Source organism: Chionomys nivalis, chromosome 14 (assembly GCF_950005125.1).
Source record: "Chionomys nivalis chromosome 14, mChiNiv1.1, whole genome shotgun sequence".
In the NCBI taxonomy this organism is placed as follows: Eukaryota; Metazoa; Chordata; class Mammalia; order Rodentia; family Cricetidae; genus Chionomys; species Chionomys nivalis.
In genome coordinates, this window is record NC_080099.1 from 47633551 (window position 1) to 47655300 (window position 21750).

The 21750-nt window shown below is 47.7% G+C and overlaps 1 protein-coding gene across 1 annotated transcript; it reads right to left on the bottom strand.

Moving 5' to 3' along the window:
- Positions 1-15178: 15178 nt before the first annotated feature.
- Wnt8a (Wnt family member 8A) lies at positions 15179-21023 on the bottom strand. Its single transcript, XM_057788440.1, has 6 exons — positions 20944-21023; positions 20829-20862; positions 20370-20508; positions 18358-18483; positions 17229-17371; positions 15179-15733 (listed from the first exon to the last, which is right to left on the bottom strand). The coding sequence occupies exons 1-6, from the start codon at positions 21021-21023 to the stop codon at positions 15179-15181; spliced, it is 1077 nt and encodes a 358-aa protein (XP_057644423.1).
- Between the last annotated feature and the right edge of the window lie 727 nt (positions 21024-21750).

Genomic DNA, 21750 nt, shown 5'->3' on the forward strand with positions numbered 1-21750 from the left:
TATAAAATGCCATTTCCCTCACTTGCCTCCGAGGCACCTCAGGGCTGGGGTGGGGCCACGTCCTCAGGAGTGTGGCTTTTTTAAGGCTCTAAGTCCCCACCCCCTGTTTGCTTCTCAAATCAATTGTGCTCGGTCAGACGAAGCGTTGTCAACTCCCTGTGTGAGGACAATTTGGGGGGGATTAGGGACAGCTTCGTGACAACAAACAGGAAAGACGTGTGAACAGCGAGAACTGAAAAATATAAATGATCAATGACAGGTCACTACTTTTTCTTCCAATCACCGGGAGGCTCTCTGCTTTTCCCGCTTTGAGGCAGCATCACTTAGATCACTTAGTGTTCTCCTAGCTCTGCTGGAGCTGGCTACTCTTCAGCAGAACCGTGGCGTGCAGGGGGCTAAGCTGGTTTATATGAATAAGCACCTCAGGGCGGCAAGATGACTGGGGTGAATGCACTTGCAGCCAAACCTGATGACCTGAGTTCCATCCTTGGGGCCCACGGGTAGAAGGAGAGAACCAAGTCTCTCTAACTGTCCTCTGACCTACACACACAGACACACACGCATGCACACACACACAGAAACACACACGCATGCACACACACATACATACACACGTGCGCGCGCACACACACTAAGACACACACACCACATTTTAAAAAGAAAAAAAAAACAGTAAACATCTTCGTGTTGGGGAGGGGCACTCAATAAATCTTGTCTTAATAAAAACTGTAAAACCCTGCTCCTTCCAGGTGGCCTTTATGATGGGGCCAGAATGACAACCTTGCTGGACTTTAGTGTTTCTGGCCCTTGTCTGTATAAGACCATTTCAAGGGGTCTTTAACATATCTATGTGGTTAGTGACTCCTGGTACCATAAAATGGTTAGAAAAGGAACAGCCCGCAGCACTGTATACTGAGGTAGAAGCTTCAGAAGCAAGCGTTTCCTCCTTGGTGGTGCTGGTCTTTGTAAGGTGGCAGTCACACCCCTCCCTCAACCAAAGGCTGGAAGCTGAGCCAGCTGTAGACTCCCCAGAAACTTTACAACACTCAAGAGGAACACAGCACATGTCCTACATGAAGCCAAGATGTGGCCGTAGGTCATGATGGCCCATCAGTGAACTCGCATCACCCTGCAGCTTTCTGACGGATGCGAGAAACCCGCCTCTTCTTATAGACTGACCTTAGACCGCTGCACGTCCCGGCACCTCTCCTTTGCTCTGATTTTTGCTGGGGTCCAAGCCTTTGCATTTTCTCTGTTCACCTGTTTCTGAGACAACATCTCAGGTATCCTGGCTCTGATCCTTCTGTCTCAGCTGCCTGAATACTGGGATTGTGGGCCTGAGCCACCACACCAGGCTACAGTCGTTTCTTTCCTTTTAACATTTATTGTTTATTTGGTGTGGGTGGGTGGGGTGAATGTCACGGTGCTGTAGAAGAAGCGGGCTTTGGGAATTAGTCCTCGCCTTCTATCATGTGGATTCTCGGAATTCTCGAGTTATCAGGCTTGGTACCAAACACCCTAACCCACTGAGCCATCTCGCCAGCCCCATTTTCATTTCCTTATTTATGTGTTTGTTTCACTTTTTTCTTTATTCTTTCCTTTTCTCTTTTCTCCTTTTTTTTTAATATTTATTTATTATGTGTACAATATTCTGTCTGTGTGTATGTCTGCAGGCCAGACCTCACTACAGATGGTTGTGAGCCACCATGTGGTTGCCGGGAATTGAACTCAGGACCTTTGGAAGAGCAGGCGGTGCTCTTAACCTCTGAGCCATCTCTCCAGCCCCCTCCTTTTTCTTTTTTTTAAAATTTTTTAAGTTTTGGTTTTTCGAGACAGGGTTTCTCCATGTAGCCCTGGCTGTCCTGTACTTATACTGTAGACCAGGCTGGCCTCTAATTCAAGAGATCCGCCTGCCTCTGCCTCCAGAGTCCTGCGATTAAAGGCGTGTGCCACCACCACCCAGACCTTTTTCCTTTTTGAGTCAGGGTCTCACGTATTCCAAGCCGGTCCCAGACTCACTGTGTAGCAGAAAATAACAACGAGTTCATGATCCTCCTCCTCCAGGATGCTGGGATCATAGGCGCTCACCACCGCATCTAGGTTATGTCAAGCCCAGGGAGGGCTTCATGCAGGCTACGTCACCATAGCAACATCCCAGTTCCACGATTTCCTATGGCACTTTTCTCCCCTTTTATGGCTTTATTTCTTTATCTTTTTCCGGGTCTCGATCCCTTTATCTTGTTAGGTTGGCTGGGAATACACTTGACCTCCTCTTAGTTGCTGCAAGACTCTGGAATGCAAAGCATTTCACAGGGCAGAGGAACCACAGTGTGCAGGGGCTAGGAGTGTAGCTTGGTTGGTGGAGAGTTTTCCTAGCAAGCATGAAGTCCTGGGTTTGGTGCAGTACCATGTAGGCAGAGTTTTCTAATGCCAGTAGCTGCTCCCAAGTAATCGCTCAGAAACTTAATATTAGTCATAAAGGCTCAGACAATAGCTCAGGCTTGTTACTAGCTAATGCTTACATTTAAATTAACCCATGTTTCTCATCTGTGCTTCGCCACGTGCCTTGGTACCCTTTCTCAGTGTGGCATGCTCATCTCGCTTCTCCCTGCATCTGCTGGAGACTCCTGACTCTGTTGTCTTCCTCCCAGCATTCTCAGTTTGGTTCTCCCACCTAACTTTATTCTGCTCAGCTATTGGCCAGCCAGCTTTTGTATTAAACCAGTCATAGCATACGACATATATTATTCACACAGTGTAAATGAATATTCCACAGTGCCATGGAAAGCTGGGCATGATGTCATACTTAGGAGGGAAAGGCAAAAAGACAAGCCGTTCAAGATTATCAGCTCCAGGGGGCTGGAGAGATGGCTCAGAGGTTAAGAGCATTGCCTGCTCTTCCAAAGGTCCTGAGTTCAATTCCCGGCAACCACATGGTGGCTCACAACCATCTGTAATGGGGTCTGGTGCCCTCTTCTGGCCATACACACAGAATATTGTATACATAATAAATAAATATTTAAAAAAAAAAAAGATTATCAGCTCCTTAGTTACACGCTCAGCACCAGGCCAACCTAGGAGTCATAAGATCCTGTTTTAAAATAATAAATTAAGGGGGCTGGAGAGATGGCTCAGCGGTTAAGAGCATTGCCTTCTCTTCCAAAGGTCCTGAGTTCAATTCCCAGCAACCACATGGTGGGTCACAACCATCTGTACTGAGATCTGGTGCCCTCTTCTAGCCTTCAGGCATAAACACACACAGACAGAATATTGTATACATAATAAATAAATAAAATATTTAAAAATAATAATAATAAATTAAAAACAATGTCCTGATATGTTTCTTAGGGAACTCAAATTGAGTGGGATCCTAGTTAGGATTACTGTTGCTGAAAAGAAACACCAAGACCAAAACAACTCAGGAGGGAAGAGTTTATCTCAGTTTACACTTCCAGAACGCAGTCCATCAGTGAGGGAAGTCAAAGGAGGAACACAAACAGAGAGGAACCCAGAGTCAGGAGCTGATGAACAGGCTATGGAGGAGTGCTGCTTACTGGTTTGCTCCTCATGGCTTGCTCAGCCTGCTTTCTTTTTTGTTTGTTGTTGTTGTTGTTTTGAGACAAAACCTTACTATGTAGCCCTGGCTATCCTGGAACTCACTCTGTGGACCAGGCTGGCCTTGAACTCACAGAGATCACCTGCCTCTGTATCCCAAGTTCTGGAATTAAAGGTGTTCACTATGATACCAGGCTAGCCTGCTTTCTTATAGAACCCAGGACCACCAGCCCAGGGATGGCAGCACCCACCATGGACTGGGCCCTCCATAGCAATCACTAAGAAAATGCCTTATAGCTGGATCTTATGAAAACAGTTTCTCAGTTGAGGTTCTCTCCTTTCAGATTCTCTATTTTGTGTCAAGTCGACATAAAACTAGCTAGCACAAGCAGTCACTACCTATGTCAAGAACCGGGATTGGGGCTGAAGAGGTGGCTCAGCAGTTAAGAGCAAGCACTGGCTGCTCTTTCAGAGAACCCATGTTTGATTCCCAGCACCCATATGGCATCTCACGACTATCTGTAATTCTAGTCCCAGGGGATCCAGTGCCCTCATCTGCCCTCAGTGGGCACCAGGCACCTATGTAGTACACACATATATGCACACAAAACAACCATGCACATAAAATTTTGAAATTAAAAGAAACAAACAAACAACAAAACCCAAATAGCCCTAGTGAGATGGCTCAGTGGGTCAAGAGCTTCTGCTCAAGCATTAGAGTCAGTCTGGACACTCAGAACCAAGCCATACAAAAGCCATGGAGGCCTTTGTGTGACATTGTGCAAGTGAAGACCCCATCCAGAGAAGAGTTAGCGCCCCTGACCTTCATCATAATTTCCCTTAACAGACAGATATAATTCACATTCGTTTATGTTCGCGCTGATACTTTTTTTTTTTTTTTTTTTTGGTTTTTCGAGACAGGGTTTCTCTGTAGCTTTGGAGCCTGTCCTGGAACTCCCTTTGTAGACCAGGCTGGCCTCGAACTCACAGAGATCCGCCTGCCTCTGCCTCCCGAGTGCTGGGATTAAAGGCGTGCGCCACCACCGCCCGGCTTTTTTCTTTTTTTTTTTTCTTTTTTTTTTTTTTTTTTTTGCGCTGATACTTTTTGAGGCTTTATCTTTACTACACTCAAACGTGTGAGTCTGCCTGAGCGATTTAACTCCTTCGTCATGAGGATCCCGAAACAAAACAGACAATGGTCTCATGTATGTGTATAAAACTTTTGTCTCTGTTCGCCAACTTTGGGGAATTAATGTCTCTCATGTCATTAGATACACACACATGTATATATGGAATCATATATTACAAGAACATATATTAATTAAATGAGCCCATCTGTTTCTCAAAAACAAAACAAAACCACCAAATACTTTTTTTAAAAAGTGGAATAAGGGATTAAAACACAGGAAAGACTTGCTTAAATTTTAAAATTGTTCCTTTCAATTTCCTTCCTTATCACCTGTAAGGAATATCACATCAAATAAACAAGTTTTACTAAAATTTATGGTTTTATGCACACACTCTTAAGAGCCAAACCAATGGGTGGGTGCTGGTTGACTCATTATGTGGGATGCAACCTGGAGACATCAGAAAACCATCAGTGCAGTTGAACTCCACAAAATGGGATGAGGGGGGGATTTAAAAAATCTATAAAAACTCTCGTTATGACTGCTATGGTCTCTCTTGGTTCTAATGCAGTAACACCCTTCCTGTTCTCCTTGCTTTGCTGTTTTCTCCTGCTTTAGTTCAACACTTGTCCTGAACTCACATTCTTTAGCCCTCTTAAGGTAGACCAGTAGTCTGGTCTGAACCTCAGTCTCCGCTAAGCCCCAGTGACACATAGCCACTGGAAGATATCGTCTCTCTACATGTGGTCCCTTGTCACCTTCCAAGGTTACTCCTCTAAAGGAGCTCCAGAGACTCCTTGGTGAACTCTTGATTACTTTATTGATTCCTCTGTGTCTGTCTACCATATTAAGTCCGTTTCGCCCACATGTAAAAGTGAACCTATTCCTTTTTAGACAAAATTTAGCAATTTTTTTTCTCCTTTTCTCCTGTAAAGGCTATTCTTGGTTGTCAATTTGGCTATATATGAAATTGACTAAAACCCAAATGTCTGGGTACACCTGTGAGGGATTTTTCTTAATTCAATCATTTAAAGTGGGACGATCCACCTAAAATCTGGGCCACACCACTGGTGGCAGCCTGTATAAAGAACAGGGAAGAAGGAAGCTCTTGCTTTTTCATGCTTGCTCCTGCTCTCCATTCACCGGTATTAGAGTCGACTTCTTCAGAATGCTGATGGATCTGAAGACCAGCTGAGACATCCAGTCTTGCAGACTGAATAACTACTGGATTCTCAGAGTTGCTACTGGGAGACAACCACTGTTGGACTAGCTGGATCACAGCCTGGAAGCCACACTAATAAATTTCCTTTATACATATATATTTCATATATATATATATATATAATCGGTCATGCTGTCATTCATTCTCTCAGTTCTGTTCCTCTAGAGAGCCCTGACGAACACTCCTCTCAGTGTGTGCTCTCATGGATTCTGAATTCTTGTCAGGTTTTCCCTTACCACACCACTGTCCCCAGCCTTGATGTAAGAAGAATCATATACACAATGGGGAAGCACAGTTTTAGCCTCTATCTAGCCTTCAGAGTCTGCAGAGTACAGCGTCAAGCTGAGGACACAGGTGAGAGAGGGATGCCCTGAGAGGGTTGAGGACATGGACGGTGTTAGGGACCTAAAAGACCTCATGAAGCTCCCTGTCATGCTGACCCCAGATTAACCCATCATTTCCCAGCCCTTCCAGCTGTCTGGTTTTCCAGGAGCCTCTTGTGTTAATCTATGGAATTGACCAACTGAGTTTGACCATGACTGGTTTTGTTTTGCAAAACAAAATTGGTACAGCAGGCCTCATGCTGACTGACTGAATGGTGTTACAACCCAGTTCAAGGGGTGCCACCAAAGGAAGGAAATGAAACTTCAATTTCCTCCTCTGCTAAATGATAGCTCATCTACTGATTATGGCCCTTCTGCTCAGGGCAGAGATTTTTATTGCTTTGTGCCACATGCCAACCTGCATTCAGAGAGAGAGAGAGAGAGAGAGAGAGAGAGAGAGAGAGAGAGAGAGAGAGAGAGAGAGAGAAAGTATTAATAAATTATTTCTCCCACTTTGCCCTCTAATGTCCTCCCCAACCCCACACCTGATTGACCAAGACTCAGCAGGGAAATAAAACCCTTTCTGCCCCCGCAAACCTCATGATTTTACCTTTCCACTAAGAAGCAAGACTTTGTTTTAAAAGGAAAGCCCATGGGTAAACAGAAGGCAGCAAGTGCCTTTTTGTTTTGGGAGCTGGTTTGCAGTGAGGGGAGCCCTCCCCTTACTGTTTGGTTGGGCACTGCTTTTCCCAGGCAGATAGACATTTGCTGCTTTGGTCCCCGCAGGGACTCTCATCCCTTAGAAGGCCTATCTCATGGCTTCGCTATGGGTGTAACAGCGCTTGCTTCCGAGCATTTGTTGAGAGTGTATAAATATATAGCTGCATGTATTTATTATTATTATCATTATTTTGTTTGTGTGCATGACTGGAGATAGAAGCATGCCACAGTTTATGTAGAGGTCAAAGGACAACATGGAGTGGTTTTCTTTCCACTTTTATCTGAGTTTCAGGACCTGTCTATCTTAAGATCATTAGTCAGGCTTGAGTGGCAAGTGCCTTTTTCTTGGGGCCCATGTATGTTTATGTGTGTGTGATGTACATATGTGTTTGTAGGTATTTACATGAACGAGCATGAGTGTAGAAGGCCAAAAGTTAGCATCAGGAGTCTTCCTCAGTTTCTCATGGCCTTATTTTTTTGAGACCGGGTCTCTCACTGAACTTGGAGCTCGCCAGTTGGGCTAGACTGGTCAGGAAGCTCAGGGGATTTGCCTGGTTTCCCCTCCCCAGGGCTGGAATTACAGATGTGTGCCACCCTGCTCAGGGCTGGCATTACAGATGTGTGCCACCCTCCCCAGAACTGGGATTACAGATGTGTGCCAATGCCCAGGGCTGGGATTACAGATGGTGTGCCACCTTGCCCAGAGATCTGAGCTCAGATCCTTTGCCATGGAGTCATTACTGCAAGTTTGAGGCTAGTTGTAATCTATGGCCAGTTTCAGGCCAGCATATCTACATGGCAAAACTTTAAAAACAAACAAACAAACAAACAAACAGAGATGAGCTAGGGATGTAGCTTGGTGATGGGGCACCTGTCTTGCATGCACAAGGCCTTGGGTTGGATCCCTCAAACTACAAAATAGAACAAACAAGAATCCAGGACACTTTTCAGAGTGATGGATGAGCCATGGTAATTGCACTTTTAACAAAAGCCTTAAACCAAGTTGTAATAGAAAGATTACTGTGCTTCCAGAGGACCTAGGTTCAATTCCTAGCACCACATGGCAACTAACAACTGTCTAACTCTAAGATCTGATGCCCTCCCTCACACAGACAAATGCACATAAAATAAAGATAAATAAAATAGCTGAAAAAAAATATATAGTCTCAGCTCTCAAGGCAGATGCAGGTGAATCTCAGTGAGTTCAAGGCCAGTCTGGACTACACAGGGAGTTCCAGGACAGGTTCTGAAGCTACACAGAGAAATCCTGTCTCGAGAAAACAAAACAACAACAACAACAACAACAACAACAAAAGACAGGGTCTCTTGTAGCCCACGCTGGCCTAGAGCTTGCTCTGGAGCTGAGGGAAACCTTGAACTCTGGATCCTCCTGCCTCTACCCGGATCACAGCCAAGTTCCACCACACCTGGCTCAACCTGTTGTGGAGACATGAACACATTGCATAGGCAATAAAATAATGTGTAGTTCTCTCTGACTAATGGAACACAAGGCCAAGGAATAGGTGGCCCTTCAAGGAGTCTTCGGAGTTGGACAGGTACATGGGACAAAGGCACTCAACTGGGATGCAGAAATAAAGTAGAAATTATATGTGCAAGGCAATATCAATATCGTAACCTGGCCTGGCTAGAGCTGCAGGAGCAAGCGATAAAAAAGGGGAAGTAAATTAAGAATAGCTGTGCTTGGAAAGGTGATGGGCTGGCAAGGAAGCAGGCCAAAGCGATCGTATACAAACATATGTATGTGTGCACACACATATAATTTATTATAATAAGTCAGCTATGGTACCCACATCTATAACCCCAGAAGAATTACCATAAATTCAAGGCCAACATGGGCTATAAAATGAGTTCCAGGCCTCACTGGGCGCTGTGCTACAGAGTGAGATCCTGACAAGCTGAGGAACAACAACAAACCCAACAGTTACTGGATTAGTGCAAAACCCAGATACAGGGTGTAACCCAGAGTGGAGGTGAAGGTGACGGAGCAAAGCAGAGCTGGAGAACAAACCAAGGGAAGGCGACCAAATATGAGCAGCTGAGCAGAGCGTGGAGTCATGGGTGACTCCGAAGGGCGAGCTCAGCCGCTGGATTTTTATTAGGCCTTTCATCGTGTTAGTTACTTTTCTGTGGGGTTGCTAAGACAAAACACAGCGACTTACAGAAGAATTTATATCGGTTTATGGTTCCTGATGGATGAGTCAACTGTTGTGGGGAAGCGTGGCGGCAAGTGGCACCCACAATGCCAGGAATTGGATTCTGAATGCTCACATCTTCTAGGGCAAGCAGGAAACAGTGAGTGAATGGGAAGGGGTGGAGGGTTTTGAATCTCAAAGTCTACCTATAGCAGCATCCTTCCTTCAGTGAGCCTGTAGCACTTAAATCTTCCCAGACAGTACCTCCAGCTTGGAACTAAATGTTCAGTACCCAAGATTCAATGGCCAGCTGTGGATCACAGAAGAGAGGACCCCTGAGGTGACTGTCACATCCTTGTCCCCATCCCACCTCCAGTTCCCAGCACATGAGGACCTTGGTGGTTAGGGTTGATCTACTGGGCCAATTCCAGGTGATAACAGCTGGCAGTTAAACTCTCTGGTTGGGATGGACAAACTATTGGAGCTAATTAGTGAAAAACTGCAGCATTTGGGGCTATTTCTTCTGGAAGTAGGAGTAGCTTATGTCTTAAACGTATAACACAGGGCCTTAGAAGACAGAGGCTGAACCCGCGGGTTCATGGGCAGATGGGCACATGTCTTACAAACACCTGCCGCAGGAAGAGAAGGACTGGCATCCCCTCCCACAATGGTCTTTCAAGACAAGGTGTACTGCTGGATAGATAGGAGGTACCTAACTGTCACCTCAGAGCTTGGGGGACTGAGACAGAACGATTTCTAGTTCAAGGCCAGCCTGGGGTGCTTAGCAAAAACTTGTCTCAAACAAACAAACACAGGACAACAATCAACAAACCCCAAATAGCTTGAGTGTAGTTTGCTGCTCTTCTTTCCTTAACTTTCTTTTCTTCTCCTTTCTGCTCCTCCTCCTCTTCTTCTTTCTGCTCCCCCTCCTCCTCCTTCTTTTCCCAGACAAGGTTTCTCTGTGTAGCCCTGGTTGACCTGGCAGTAGCTCTATAAACCAGGCTGGCCTTGATCTGCCTGTGCCTCCTGAGAACACCTGGAAAGAAAGAAGTGCGAGGGGAGGGGGGTGGGGGAGGAAGGAAGAAAAACAGAAAGTAGAGAGCCAGTCTAGACGTAGCTTAGGTCAGCCTTGGACTCACTTTGAAACTGAGAATAACCATAAGTTCATAACCTGGTCCTCTTGCTCCTGACTCCCAAGTGCCAGGATCACAGGTAGGTGACAGCACCCCCAGCTGGGAATGGTGCTCTAGCAAGATTATTGACTGAATGTTTTAACATCAGAATCAGGTAACTATGATTTTTTTTTTCTCCGAGCCCTAGGGAAATAATCTTTCCCTTTGACTATATGGTTTTCACCATAATTCTGCCCTTAGGTACTTCTTAGACACCTGGTGCACCAACCACACTTCTCGTCCATGTCCCCAGTCCCCTATCTGTCCGAGCCCTCTGCTTCCCTTGGGATATTACACATTCCTTTTCTGTTGCTTCAGCCTGGTTGTGATGCCCAGAGCACCAGCCATGGAGATTGCTCAGGGGTCGGGGTCTATTCTCTCCCCTGCTATGCAGGGTTCTTTCTCCCTGCGGTAGGGACAGGAGGGGGAGGAGGAACTTCGAGATCTGTCTCAACCCTTCGAGGTTGTCCTTGCTTTCATTTTATTTTTCTTCACCTTGGATCTTCTGTCGCCAATAGAATTCCAGGCAGTTTGTGCTGCGCAGCTAGGAATTCCCTTTTTTCCTTGGGAGCCTGTGTTCCTTTCCTCTGTCTTCTGAAATACACACCCTCCCTTGACATCCTCTCTTGAAACTTTGACCTCTAATGAAGTCCATAATGCTCAGTGGTTTTCTTTCCCCCCTCGGAGTGCCCCTTAGAGAGCTAGAATTCTGCCGACCCACGTCAGCAGGGGCCAGGCCGTCGGCTTTATCATTCTAAGGAAGGCTTTTGCAAATCAAAAGTTAAGGCTTTCATTCAGGAGAAAGGCTGGGAACTCTACTGCTCTCACTTGGAGAAGAAAGAGGAAGAGGGCAACTCTCACTGCATATGAATGATCCTTACTCCACAACTGTCGGGTGGCTAGAGTGTTGCTGGAGATTTGGGGCTCCCTACAGCGGAGTGACTGACTGCAAAGGGAAGAATTTGAATTTATGAGGTGACAGGTTTGAATTCAAATCCACCTCCCTGTTGTCATTCTTGGGTTGGGGTGCTTGCCCTCTCTGAACCACTGTAAGAGGGAAATGAATGTAACTCTTACACTTTGGTGTGTTTGGGGTTATGGGGCTTGAACCCAGGGCCATGAGCATGTACAGCACATACTCGACCCTCGAGTTATACCCTGAGCCCGTCATTTCAACAATTTAATTAGATGTTCTGAAGACTGGAGGAGAGGGCGTCTGCTAAACATGTGCCACTTGTCCCCTCCTATTGTGGTTCCTGAACCCTGGATGATCACCTAACTGCTGCTACGTCTGTGGGAGCCCATGGCAGGCTCTGGAAAATGGCTTCAGGGTCTTCTTTAGGAGCCCCTAATTCTATCTACATCAGAGTTCAGATGGGAAGAAAGCGGAGGAGAAGGCAATGGAGAAAGAGCCTTATGGGTGCTCGTGGCTAGCATAAGTGTATTTTCTAGTCTGGACAGAAAACACAGGGGTCATTTCCCAGGTACAGTGATGAGGGTCTGGACTTGGTGAAATTCTGGCTCAGGAACAAGTTTCCCTCATCCAATCGATCCCCTTTCAGCAGGTTCTCAAGACGTGTCACACTGAACCGAGTCCACCTGCCTGCCTCCAATCCTGAACCTGTTGATCACGTGAGTTTTACCTTCCGCCACCTTAGTGATAGCCGGTTTGTCAAGGGTGAGCCTGCAGGGAAGGGGTTGGGGTTGTAACTGGTGGATCTGAATGAGGCTGGAATGGGCCACACTGACAGGAAGGTGATGGATGTGGAGAAATCTAAATTCCTTTAGTTTCTGGCGCTAGGGTTCACACTGGTCAGTGATGATTGATAGCTTTGGAGGCAAGATGGATGGGGGGAGGGGCTCGGAAGAAGACACCAGCGGACTATGAGCTGCGGTGGGGGGGGGGGGCTGGGTACCACAGACTTTTTTTTTCTTTGTGTTTTTTTTTGGGGGGGGCGGGGATGAAAACTCTTCTATAACTCCACAGAGGCCACAAGGCAGCAGGTGTCTTGGACCTTGGGATGGAAATTCTGTTAGGGATGCGGGGAGAAAAATCGAGTTTACTCATTTCCCTAACGGAATCACAACCTCCAATCAGGCGTCAGGCTGGGTACTTTGAGGTCCGTGTTTATTGCAGGTCGACACTCGGGACCATGTAATTTTTGTGCCTTGGTTTTTACTTCCCAGGAAAATGATGTTTCCTTTGACGGCCTACTCAGAGCCTCTAGTCTCCCCCCCCCCCCCCCCCCCCCCCCCCGTCACCGTCACCACAGCCCCACATCGCCCACACTGCCGTTCTCTGTCCTTACTGTTGTGTCTTTTCTACCCTTTTTTTCGAAGCGGGTCATGGAGAAAAGCGTGTCTGACCTCTGACACATGGGATTTCAAACTAGAAGTGATGGAGGTCAGGCTGGACCAGACTCTAAAGGAACCACTGTGGTTTCTCTTGTGATGCTGATTTCCTTAGGGGCCATCTCACTCTCATCACCACAGACAATTTTAAAATGAACTGATTATTTGAGCTGGAGACGGTGTTCAGCAGTTAAGAATCTGCACTCTTCTTGCAGAGGACCTGAATTTAGTTCCCAGCACCCACAGCGGATGGCTTACAACCTCCTGTAACCCCCACTCCCCCAGTTCCAAAGGAATCAGAAGTTTCCTGGCCTCTGCGGGCGCCTGCGTGCATGTGCACAAAGCAAAATATTTATTGTAGGCAAGAAAGAAACAGAAGTATCCTGTTCTTAAAACAAATGCCTGGGATTGCCGCCCGCTCCCGGGGATCGCTTACTCACTTGTTAAACCTCCCTAAATCTCCCGCAGGGATCTGGACCAGTGTCACTCTGGCTGTGAAATTCAATTAGGAAGGAACCCAGTGGCTTGGGGAAGAGGCGGCAGCTCTTTAGGGAATACTACCCCTCCTCCAGAGGCGACCTACTGAAGAAGTAAAAGTGTAACCAGGGGAAGAAGAATCCACAGCTTTCCTAGACTACCGCCCTGGGACCCGGGTCTTGGTGTACAGACACCCGAGGCAGTTGAGACAGTAAACACACTAGGATGTGGTCCAAGTTCAGAGGACTTCCTCACTCCCCAAAGTTGCCTAAATCCTACTTAAATAGCACCCAAATGTGGTGCACTGTTTTCCTGTCACTTCCCTTTTTTGTTTGTATTTGTATTTATTTATTTTGGTTTTTGACACAGCCTGGCCTCTTACTCCTTTTATAGCTGAACTTCTGGTCCTCTCGCCTCCCAAATGCTGGGATTACTGTAGGCATGCACCGCCACACCCAGTTTTGATTTTACTTCCTGTCAAATATTGAAATCACTTGAGTGTTCTGTTTTCTCCATAGCCTGGTGATCCCCGGTTTTCTAAAGGGCTTAGGAAAAGGTCCCAGCTGAGGTCTGAGGATGACTCAACCAGCTGAGAGCTGGCCTAGGAGCATATGATGTCCTAAACTCCATCCCATCACCACATAAGCCAGGTGTGGGTGGGGATAACTCCAGCACTCAGAAAGTGGAGGTAGAAGGTCAAGAGTTCAAGGCCATCCTTGGGTTTTAGGATAGGCCAGTCTGGATTAGAGAGACCCTGTCTAAAGACCGAAAAAGAAAAGTCCTGAGGCTGGGGAGATGGCTCAGTGGTTCCGAGCACCAACCACACCAGACTCACACCTATAATCCCAGCACTCAGGAGGCAGAGGCAGGCAGATTTCTGTGAGTTCGAGGCCAGCCTGGTCTACAGCGTGAGTTCCAGGACAGCCGGAGCTACACACAGAGAAACTCTGTCTTCAAACAAAGCAACAAACAAAAAACAGCACCAATGCTCTCTCAGAGGACCTGAGTTCACCTCCCAGCACCCACAAGGTGGTTCCCAACCACCTATAATTCCAGTCCTGCTGCTGACTTCCAAGGGCACGTGGCACAGACATACATGCAAGTAAAACAGTTATACACATACATGAAAAGAAACAAATCTTATTTTTTTTTAAAAAAAACCAAAAGTCCTGTCTCAATAGATCCTAGAAGCATTTATTACAAATGACACTGAGTTTCCAATTTGGGAAAATAACAAGAGTCGAGATGTTCTCTAGCTCTGGTGAAATATTGTTCCAGGAGGTTGTCTGGTGAGTCCTGGTCACCTGCCCACTCATTGTCCTTTTGGCTCCGGTCACGCTGGGTCCTGGTTTCCTTAAGGTTTAGCCGGGGGACCTGTTTCTAAGTGTATAAGCAGATGGAAACCCCCAGCACACTAAGCAGCTCACAGTCAGAGAAGCTGGTCCCCTCCCACGCCCCTCATCAAGCATTTTCAATGGGTCAGAAGTGAGGAAGGGCGCTCCTTCCCAGGTCTGAACAAAACTCTGATCCTTTTAAATTAAATTTTTACTTTATTATTTTATATGCATAGATATTTTGCTGCATGGATGTCTGTGCACATTCGTGCCGGCTGACCAACGAGTCCAGAGAAGTACATTGGAGCCCCTGGAACTGGAAGTGGGCACCTGGAAGTGAATCGAGTCCTCTGGAAGGTCAACCAAAGAGGGCTCATAACCACTGAGCCATCTCCTTAACCCTGGAACTGTTTTCCTTTGCTTCTCTTCCCTCCAACTCCCAGCAGCGCAGCTGGATGGAACAAATTCTTTGAGGGTCCTTTGGATGTGCACCCCAAAGCAAACTCCTCTTTTCAGAAGCTGCATTAAGTCCAGGAGTAACAGCACGGGAAAGACCACAAGTCGGAGAACCAGGTTCCGATTTGAGCTCTGTGAAGAGGCTCTGTGATCTATGGCAGCTCTCATAAGACCAACCTTGTGGTGATGTCTCAGTTGCTTTCCAGTCTGTGTCCGCTAGGCCAGAAGCTGTGTCCCCCCCACCTCCACTGTCGTCCAACTGAATGGCAAGTGAATTTGTGGTGGTGTTATCTAGCACCCCCCTTTCCCTTACCCCGGGGCCGGCCACTACCAGTGGGACGTGTGCAGTAGTACCTGTTCACTATGTGCCTGCACTGGCCACACTTGACGGTGCAGCACCATTTAAAGTTGCAGTTACAACTGCTCACGGCTTCTGTTTTCCTCTCTTCCACCTGCAGCCCGCACTCGGTGCACAAGCGCCCACAGCTGCGCTGCTCCCACCTGGACGCACCACGGGCGTTCTGCAGGCACTCGCGTCCCTCTGTGCCGTAGATGCCCAGGCTGGCATTGCGGGAGCAGTAGTCAGGAGAGTCCTCCAGGAAGACCAGCTCAGCCTCTGCGCTGGGAAGGAAGGTCTCTGTGGGAGCCCAGCGGCCCTCAGCTCGGTTGCCAGCCCTTAGCTGCCGCTTATCCAGCTCAATTTTCAACGCGCGGTCATACTTGGCTTTTAGATAGTCTCCCATCTCCCTGAAGTCGGCCAGCTGCAGCCAGCACGTCTGGATGCTACAGCTTCCTGAGATGCCGTGACATTTGCAGGTCCTCTTCATGGAGGCCCTCACTGCCTTCAGAGAGAGGGGGGAGAGAGGGAGGGAAAAAGGGAGGAAGAGGGAGGAAGGGAGAGAAAAAGTGGGGAGGGAGAGAGAGAGGGAGAGGGAGGGAAAGAAGGAGAAAACAGAGTGAAGGAAGGGGGGGAGAGAGAGAACACAAAGAATAACTCTTGGTAGAGAAGGCCAGCGGTTAGCAACCAAATGGAATATTCTAGAGAGGTGGTTTCTGGCTCTGGAGACCTGTGGGGATTATTGGGGAGACTCCTAAGCCCTTTCCCAGATCTTTCCAAGGAGAACATTCATGAGTTAAGGACCTGAATGCTTCCTCTGATGGAGATCTGGTCAAATGCTGAGGTTACTGTTGCCAGGAGCCTAGGCTCCTGGTCCTACCCCATCACTTCTTCACTGTGTTCTCGGCCCCTGAAGCAAATATTGGATAAGATGGGGCTGATGATACAGCTCAAGGGTAAAGGGCTGGCATAGCGTGTGGGGGCCACAGTTCAGTCTCTAGCACCTCAAAAAATAGAAATTATCCTGTCAAATTCAGGCAAAAAAAAAAAGAAGAAAAAATAGGAATTAAAAAATAATAACAAAGAAATAGTTTAAAAGTTATGAAGAAATTACAACTTCAAATGGTGTCTGTTTGGAAGCCTGGAGCTAGACTGTTTGTGGTGGCCTGTCGCCCTCCCCCGGTCTCCCCCACACCCTCTTAGAGTGAAGGGGTCTGAATTCATTTGCTCTCCAGGCAGGGATTGTAGCTGTCTCAAAAGTGCCTCTCCCTGTCCAGGGTGACCAGGACAAGCAGGTGAAGCTCACAGGAAAATTTCAATGTTTTTTGTTCTAAGTCCAACTTGCTTCCAGATTTGAGTTTATAATATTACTCCACCAGAGAAAGCTTGTTGAAGGACAGATTCTACAGTACCAGATAGGCGTTAGGACAGTAATAGACCTCTGTTGATGTGGCCTGACGGCTGGCTCATGCCTGTAATCCTAGCACTCGGGAGGGGGAGGCTGAGACAGGAAGATTGCTGTGAGGTCAAGGACTATACAGTGAAGTACCAGGCAAGCCAGGGCTACCTAAACAAAACCATTTTTTGGAAAACACACACAAGCACACCAAAAAATGTATTTAAATGTATGGCAGCTGGGTGGTGGTGGCGCATGCCTTTAATCTCAGTACTCGGGAGGCAGAGGCAGGCAGATTGCTGTGAGTCTGAGGCCAGCCTGGTCTACAAGAGTTGGTTCCAGGACAGGCTCCAAAACTACAGAGAAACCCTGTCTCGAAAAACAAAAGCAAAACAAAAGAATAATTAATTAAATAAAATAAAATGTATTGCATGGTTGCAAGGCCTGACTCTTATCAACTGTAGTGTCTTAGACAAGCCACTGTCTGGGACTTAACTGGCTTTGTCATCCAGAAAATAGAGACAACTGCCTCAGTTCTTCCTGAATGGCACTGGAGTGAGCCAGCTCTTGGTGACCGTGAGGGGCTGTTCAAAGCTGTACCCACCAGCCTGCCGGCCCTGTTGTTGTGAAGGTTCATCAGAGCTCGGGCATCCTTCCCTTTCTCCAGACTGTCTATGAAGAGTCTGGAGATTCTTTCCCCAAATTCCACATTGTCGCTGCAGCCTCCCCAGATCCAGCCATGGCCACCTACACACAAGGAAAGAAAGGGTTCTCAGTACAACGCTCAGGGAAAGAGTGGCGTTCTGTTTAGTCGACAACCGCTGAACCGACCTCCAGAGCCCTGGGAAGATGTGCTAAAGCTGTGTGTATCTGAAGGTGAGACCGGGAAATGGAGGTATTTGGGAAGGATGGGTGGGATCTGATTCCCAAAGCCCACTCTGGGCAGTAGTAAGTCCTCTATGCCCACTGGAAACATGGATACACGAGATGACCTGGATGGTCTTGGAAGGAAGTTACTCAAACATTCTAGGCCTCTGCACTTGTACAACGGTGTCAGAGTCCCCTCCACCCTCATTAGTGACAGGTCTGAGTCCTGTAGGGCTTTGTAAATAGTTGGGGAGTGTTGGTTGGTTAAAGAGAAGCTATTCTTGTACCGGGGCTGGTCTTCAACTCTCCTAGGCTTCTCAAGGCCCAATCTCCTTGTTTGTTTGTTTTGTTTTTCGAGACAGAGTTTCTCTGTAGCTTTGGAACCTGTTCTGATACTAGCTCTTTTTTTTTTTTTTTTTTTTTTGGTTTTTCGAGACAGGGTTTCTCTGTGGTTTTGGAGCCTATCCTGGAACTAGCTCTTGTAGACCAGGCTGATCTCGAACTCACAGAGATCCGCCTGCCTCTGCCTCCCAAGTGCTGGGATTAAAGGCATGCACCACCACCGCCCGGCTGGTACTAGCTCTTATAGACCAGGCTGGCCTCAAACTCACAGAGATTCACTTGCCTCTGCTTCCTGAGTGCTGGGATTAAAGGCATGCACTGCCCGGCTTAGAGAAACCTTCTAATTCCTGGTCTCAGGGATGCAAACTCAGCCCTCAGCAGCCCATGACCCCCCCCCCCCCAGTGAAGGGACTGCTGGAATCTAGGGATTCATGATAGCCCAGTCCCCTAGACTTAGGAAACTCAGTCTACACTCAGTTCTGTAGCTCCCCGCCTCTTCCCTCCTCCATCAAAGGCCAACTTACCTGTTTTTCCGTTTTTTGACCCATCACAACCACAGTTTTCAAAGTCACCCATGCTGCAGTTCTTGGTGATGGTGTACATGACTCCAGCAGAGCGGATGGCGTGAAGGAAGGACGACTCTCTTGTGGCTTTGGAGAGAAATGCAGGTGAGGCCTTGGGAAGATGGCTGGCTTTGTGGTCCCTGCCCACCTCCCACCTGCAGGGATGGACACCCCACCCTGCAGATGGGAAGCTGAAACTCTGGGAACTCTGAAACTAAGGCTACTGGCCAGCTGTGGTTTCAAATCAGGACTCCGCTCTCCCGAGTCCAGCCTAGACCTCTGTCCACTAGAATATAGGCAGCGAGACCCAGCCCATGTCTGGTGTAGGCAGTCCAGAAAGATCTTTTATTTCTGAACACAGGGCAGGGAGGCCGTGTGTGTGTGTATGTGTGTATTTATATAGTGTGTGGACACACACAGGTACATATGGATGCATTGCCTCTGCATGTGTGTATATATGCGTGTACACATGTCCATAAGCGTCTGTGTGTGTAGAGAGAGCCAAGGTAAACATCAGGCATCTTCCTCTGTTAGAATGTCTTACTTTCACAGGATCTCTCACTGAATCTGGAGCTCACTCTCTGAGACAGGAGGATTACAGGTGTGTGTCCCACACCCAGGTCCGGACCAGGTCCTCATGCTTGTGCTATAAGCGCTTTACCCACTGAGCCATCCCCAGACCCCGGAGGTCTTACCTTACAAGCACTTCCTAGTCTACCTGCTGTCTCCCCAACAACTCTATCGTTTCTACAAAAGGGTTCCCATACAAACTCCTGCAACTAACTGAAAGCATTTGTGCGTGTGTGCACACCCCCCCATATACCATGTAAACAACACACAACACACAGACACATGCAGATAATACATATGTATCACAGACATAAACACACATATACATATATCACACATACACATCACACAAGCATGCACACATACCATACATATACACACATCATACACACATACACATATCATATACACACACACCACACACCTCCACATCTCTCTTTTTTAAATATTTATTTATTTATTATGTATACAATATTCTGTCTGTGTGTATGTCTGCAGACCAGAAGAGGGCACCAGACCCCATTACAGATGGTTGTGAGCCACCATGTGGTTGCTGGGCATTGAACTCAGGACCTTTGGAAGAGGAGGCAATGCTCTTCACCTCTGAGCCATCTCTCCAGCCCCCACATCTCTCTTTCTTACACACACAGACACCCACCACACATACATCTCACACCACACACCCCTCCACATCTCACACACATCCACACCACACACACACATCCACACACCCTCCACATCTCACACACACACATCTCATATACACACACCTCTCATACACACACACACACACACCCCACAGCCGCCTGAGGCAAACTCATTCAGATCTTGCAGCTTCATTATCAGTAGGATGTTATGATAATGGGGCAAATGCATCACCTTCGAGGGCTCTGTGGGTGCCTGTCTCCGTTTCTTATTGCATTCATGTAAATCAGAGCAAGGTGAGTATGAACAAGCACACAAGGCCGATGTGCATTAAAACCTACAACAGCATTTGTAACAAGACCCTTCTGTTCACTGCATTTAAATCTCAGAAAACTCAGAACACTCCGAGGGCCTGGAGATGGCTCAGCAGGTCAGGGCCCTAGATCCAAGCCTGATGACCTGAGTTCATTCCCAAACTCATGGTAGAAGTAGAGATCAAATTCCTGCAAGTTACACACACACACACACACACCACGGCATGCCCCCTAGTAAATAAATAAATGGTACAAAACTCCTTTTGAGCAGGTCCGACACCCGTCCCCCAACCTGGTGTTGAAGGGAAACACCTCACTCAGGGTCACCCAGCTAGGAAGCAGTGTCTCAGCAGACCCGGTCACTTTCACATTTCATCATGCATACACATGCCATACACCCACGTGTACAAGCCTGCCTTGCGGTGTGACCCCGTGAAAACTTACCTCCCCTCAGCCGGTGGTGGGTGGAGGACTGGACAGCATGCTCGGGGCAGTTCCATCGCTCCCAGGCAAACTGGTACTTGCACTCTTCCATGCCAGTCTGAGCACCCAAGGCCACACTGGTGGCGTAAGTCAGATAGGCCTGTGCCAGGGGAAAGGGCTGTGAGTTTCTCTGGGCACCGACCAGAGAAGGCAGACTCAAATAAAATTATTTCCCAGTAAAAAAAAAACAAAACAAAAAAACACACTGGGGCCTGGGGACGTTGCTCAGGCAGAGTGCTTGCCTAGCATATACAGGCCCTAGGTTCAACCCTGGGCACTAAAAAACAACAACACAAAAACTAGGCGTTGCTAGGTTTCTCCTTAAGAGGGTCTGAAACTGCCCCTCCCCTTCTCTTTCCCCAGAAGAGTCTAGCAGGGACCCCAGAGGATAAAATCAGCAGGAACGGAAAGACATCCTACCTTGGGACCTGTTACCAGGAAATTGCTCACTGACCTATCAAAAAGAAAAACCGAGGTGAACAGGGATGACAGGTCGGGGCGTCCTTGGGGAATGAGGGCTGGGGAAAGGACTCACCACGCAGAGGCACCCAAAGTGGTAGAGCACATGCCCGCAGCCACCCACAGCATAAGCAAGTGCCCCATGGCTCTGTCCATCCCAGGGGACCAGGGCCAGCTCAGGGCAGGGGTAGAGAACTGAGAAGGCAGAGCCGGTCTCAGTATTTATGTGAGAAAATTCTCAATGGCCAAGAGGGAAAAATCAACAGCCCATCTCATTTGTTCCTCATTGGCAGAGCTGTGGGAGCCGCTGACCCAATGCGGAATCAGAGAGGAAGATCTCAGCCCAAAGCCTTCAAGGAGGCCACGCCCTTCTCTCCCGGACTGAGAGGGGCAGAGCTGGTTTCCCACCCTTAGGGCCGGTTGCCTGGAGCAGCATAGGCCCCTCCCCTGACCTCAGTCACCCCTCCCTTGGAGCTGCAGGTCTTCATGTGTTAATGAGACTTCAGCCTTCACCCTGATTTCCTCCACAAGTTGTTGATAATCATAGAGGAACTTTTTGGGGACCCCCCCATGAGTGGGCACACTTCACTGTCTCTACCTCTTCCGTTGGTGACTGCAGGGTGATGAAACTGTGGGGCTTGGAGCAGAGGCAACAGAGACCAGCTCGCAACCGTGCCCTCAACTACTTTTTATCAAAGTAAGTTCTGGTGTATTTCCTTCCTTTCTATTGTCTTCCCTTCTGTGTCTGAGGGTCCGATCTCCATCTTATTATTGCTTACATGGTGCATGAATAATAAAAACCCAGACACAGATATTGGGGTTCAACCTGAAGATCAGAGAAGCAAAGCAGCCAAGCCACTAGAGAGTTCTTAAATCTTCAGAC

Coding starts and splice junctions, on each gene's coding strand:
- Wnt8a (XM_057788440.1), bottom strand. CDS start 21,023: ATGGACAGAGCCATGGGGCACTTGCTTATGCTGTGGGTGGCTGCGGGC. Junction 20,863..20,943: donor ACTTTGGGTGCCTCTGCGTG/GTGAGTCCTTTC, acceptor TCTTTTTGATAG/GTCAGTGAGCAATTTCCTGG. Junction 18,484..20,369: donor CCACCACCGGCTGAGGGGAG/GTAAGTTTTCAC, acceptor TTCTCTCCAAAG/CCACAAGAGAGTCGTCCTTC.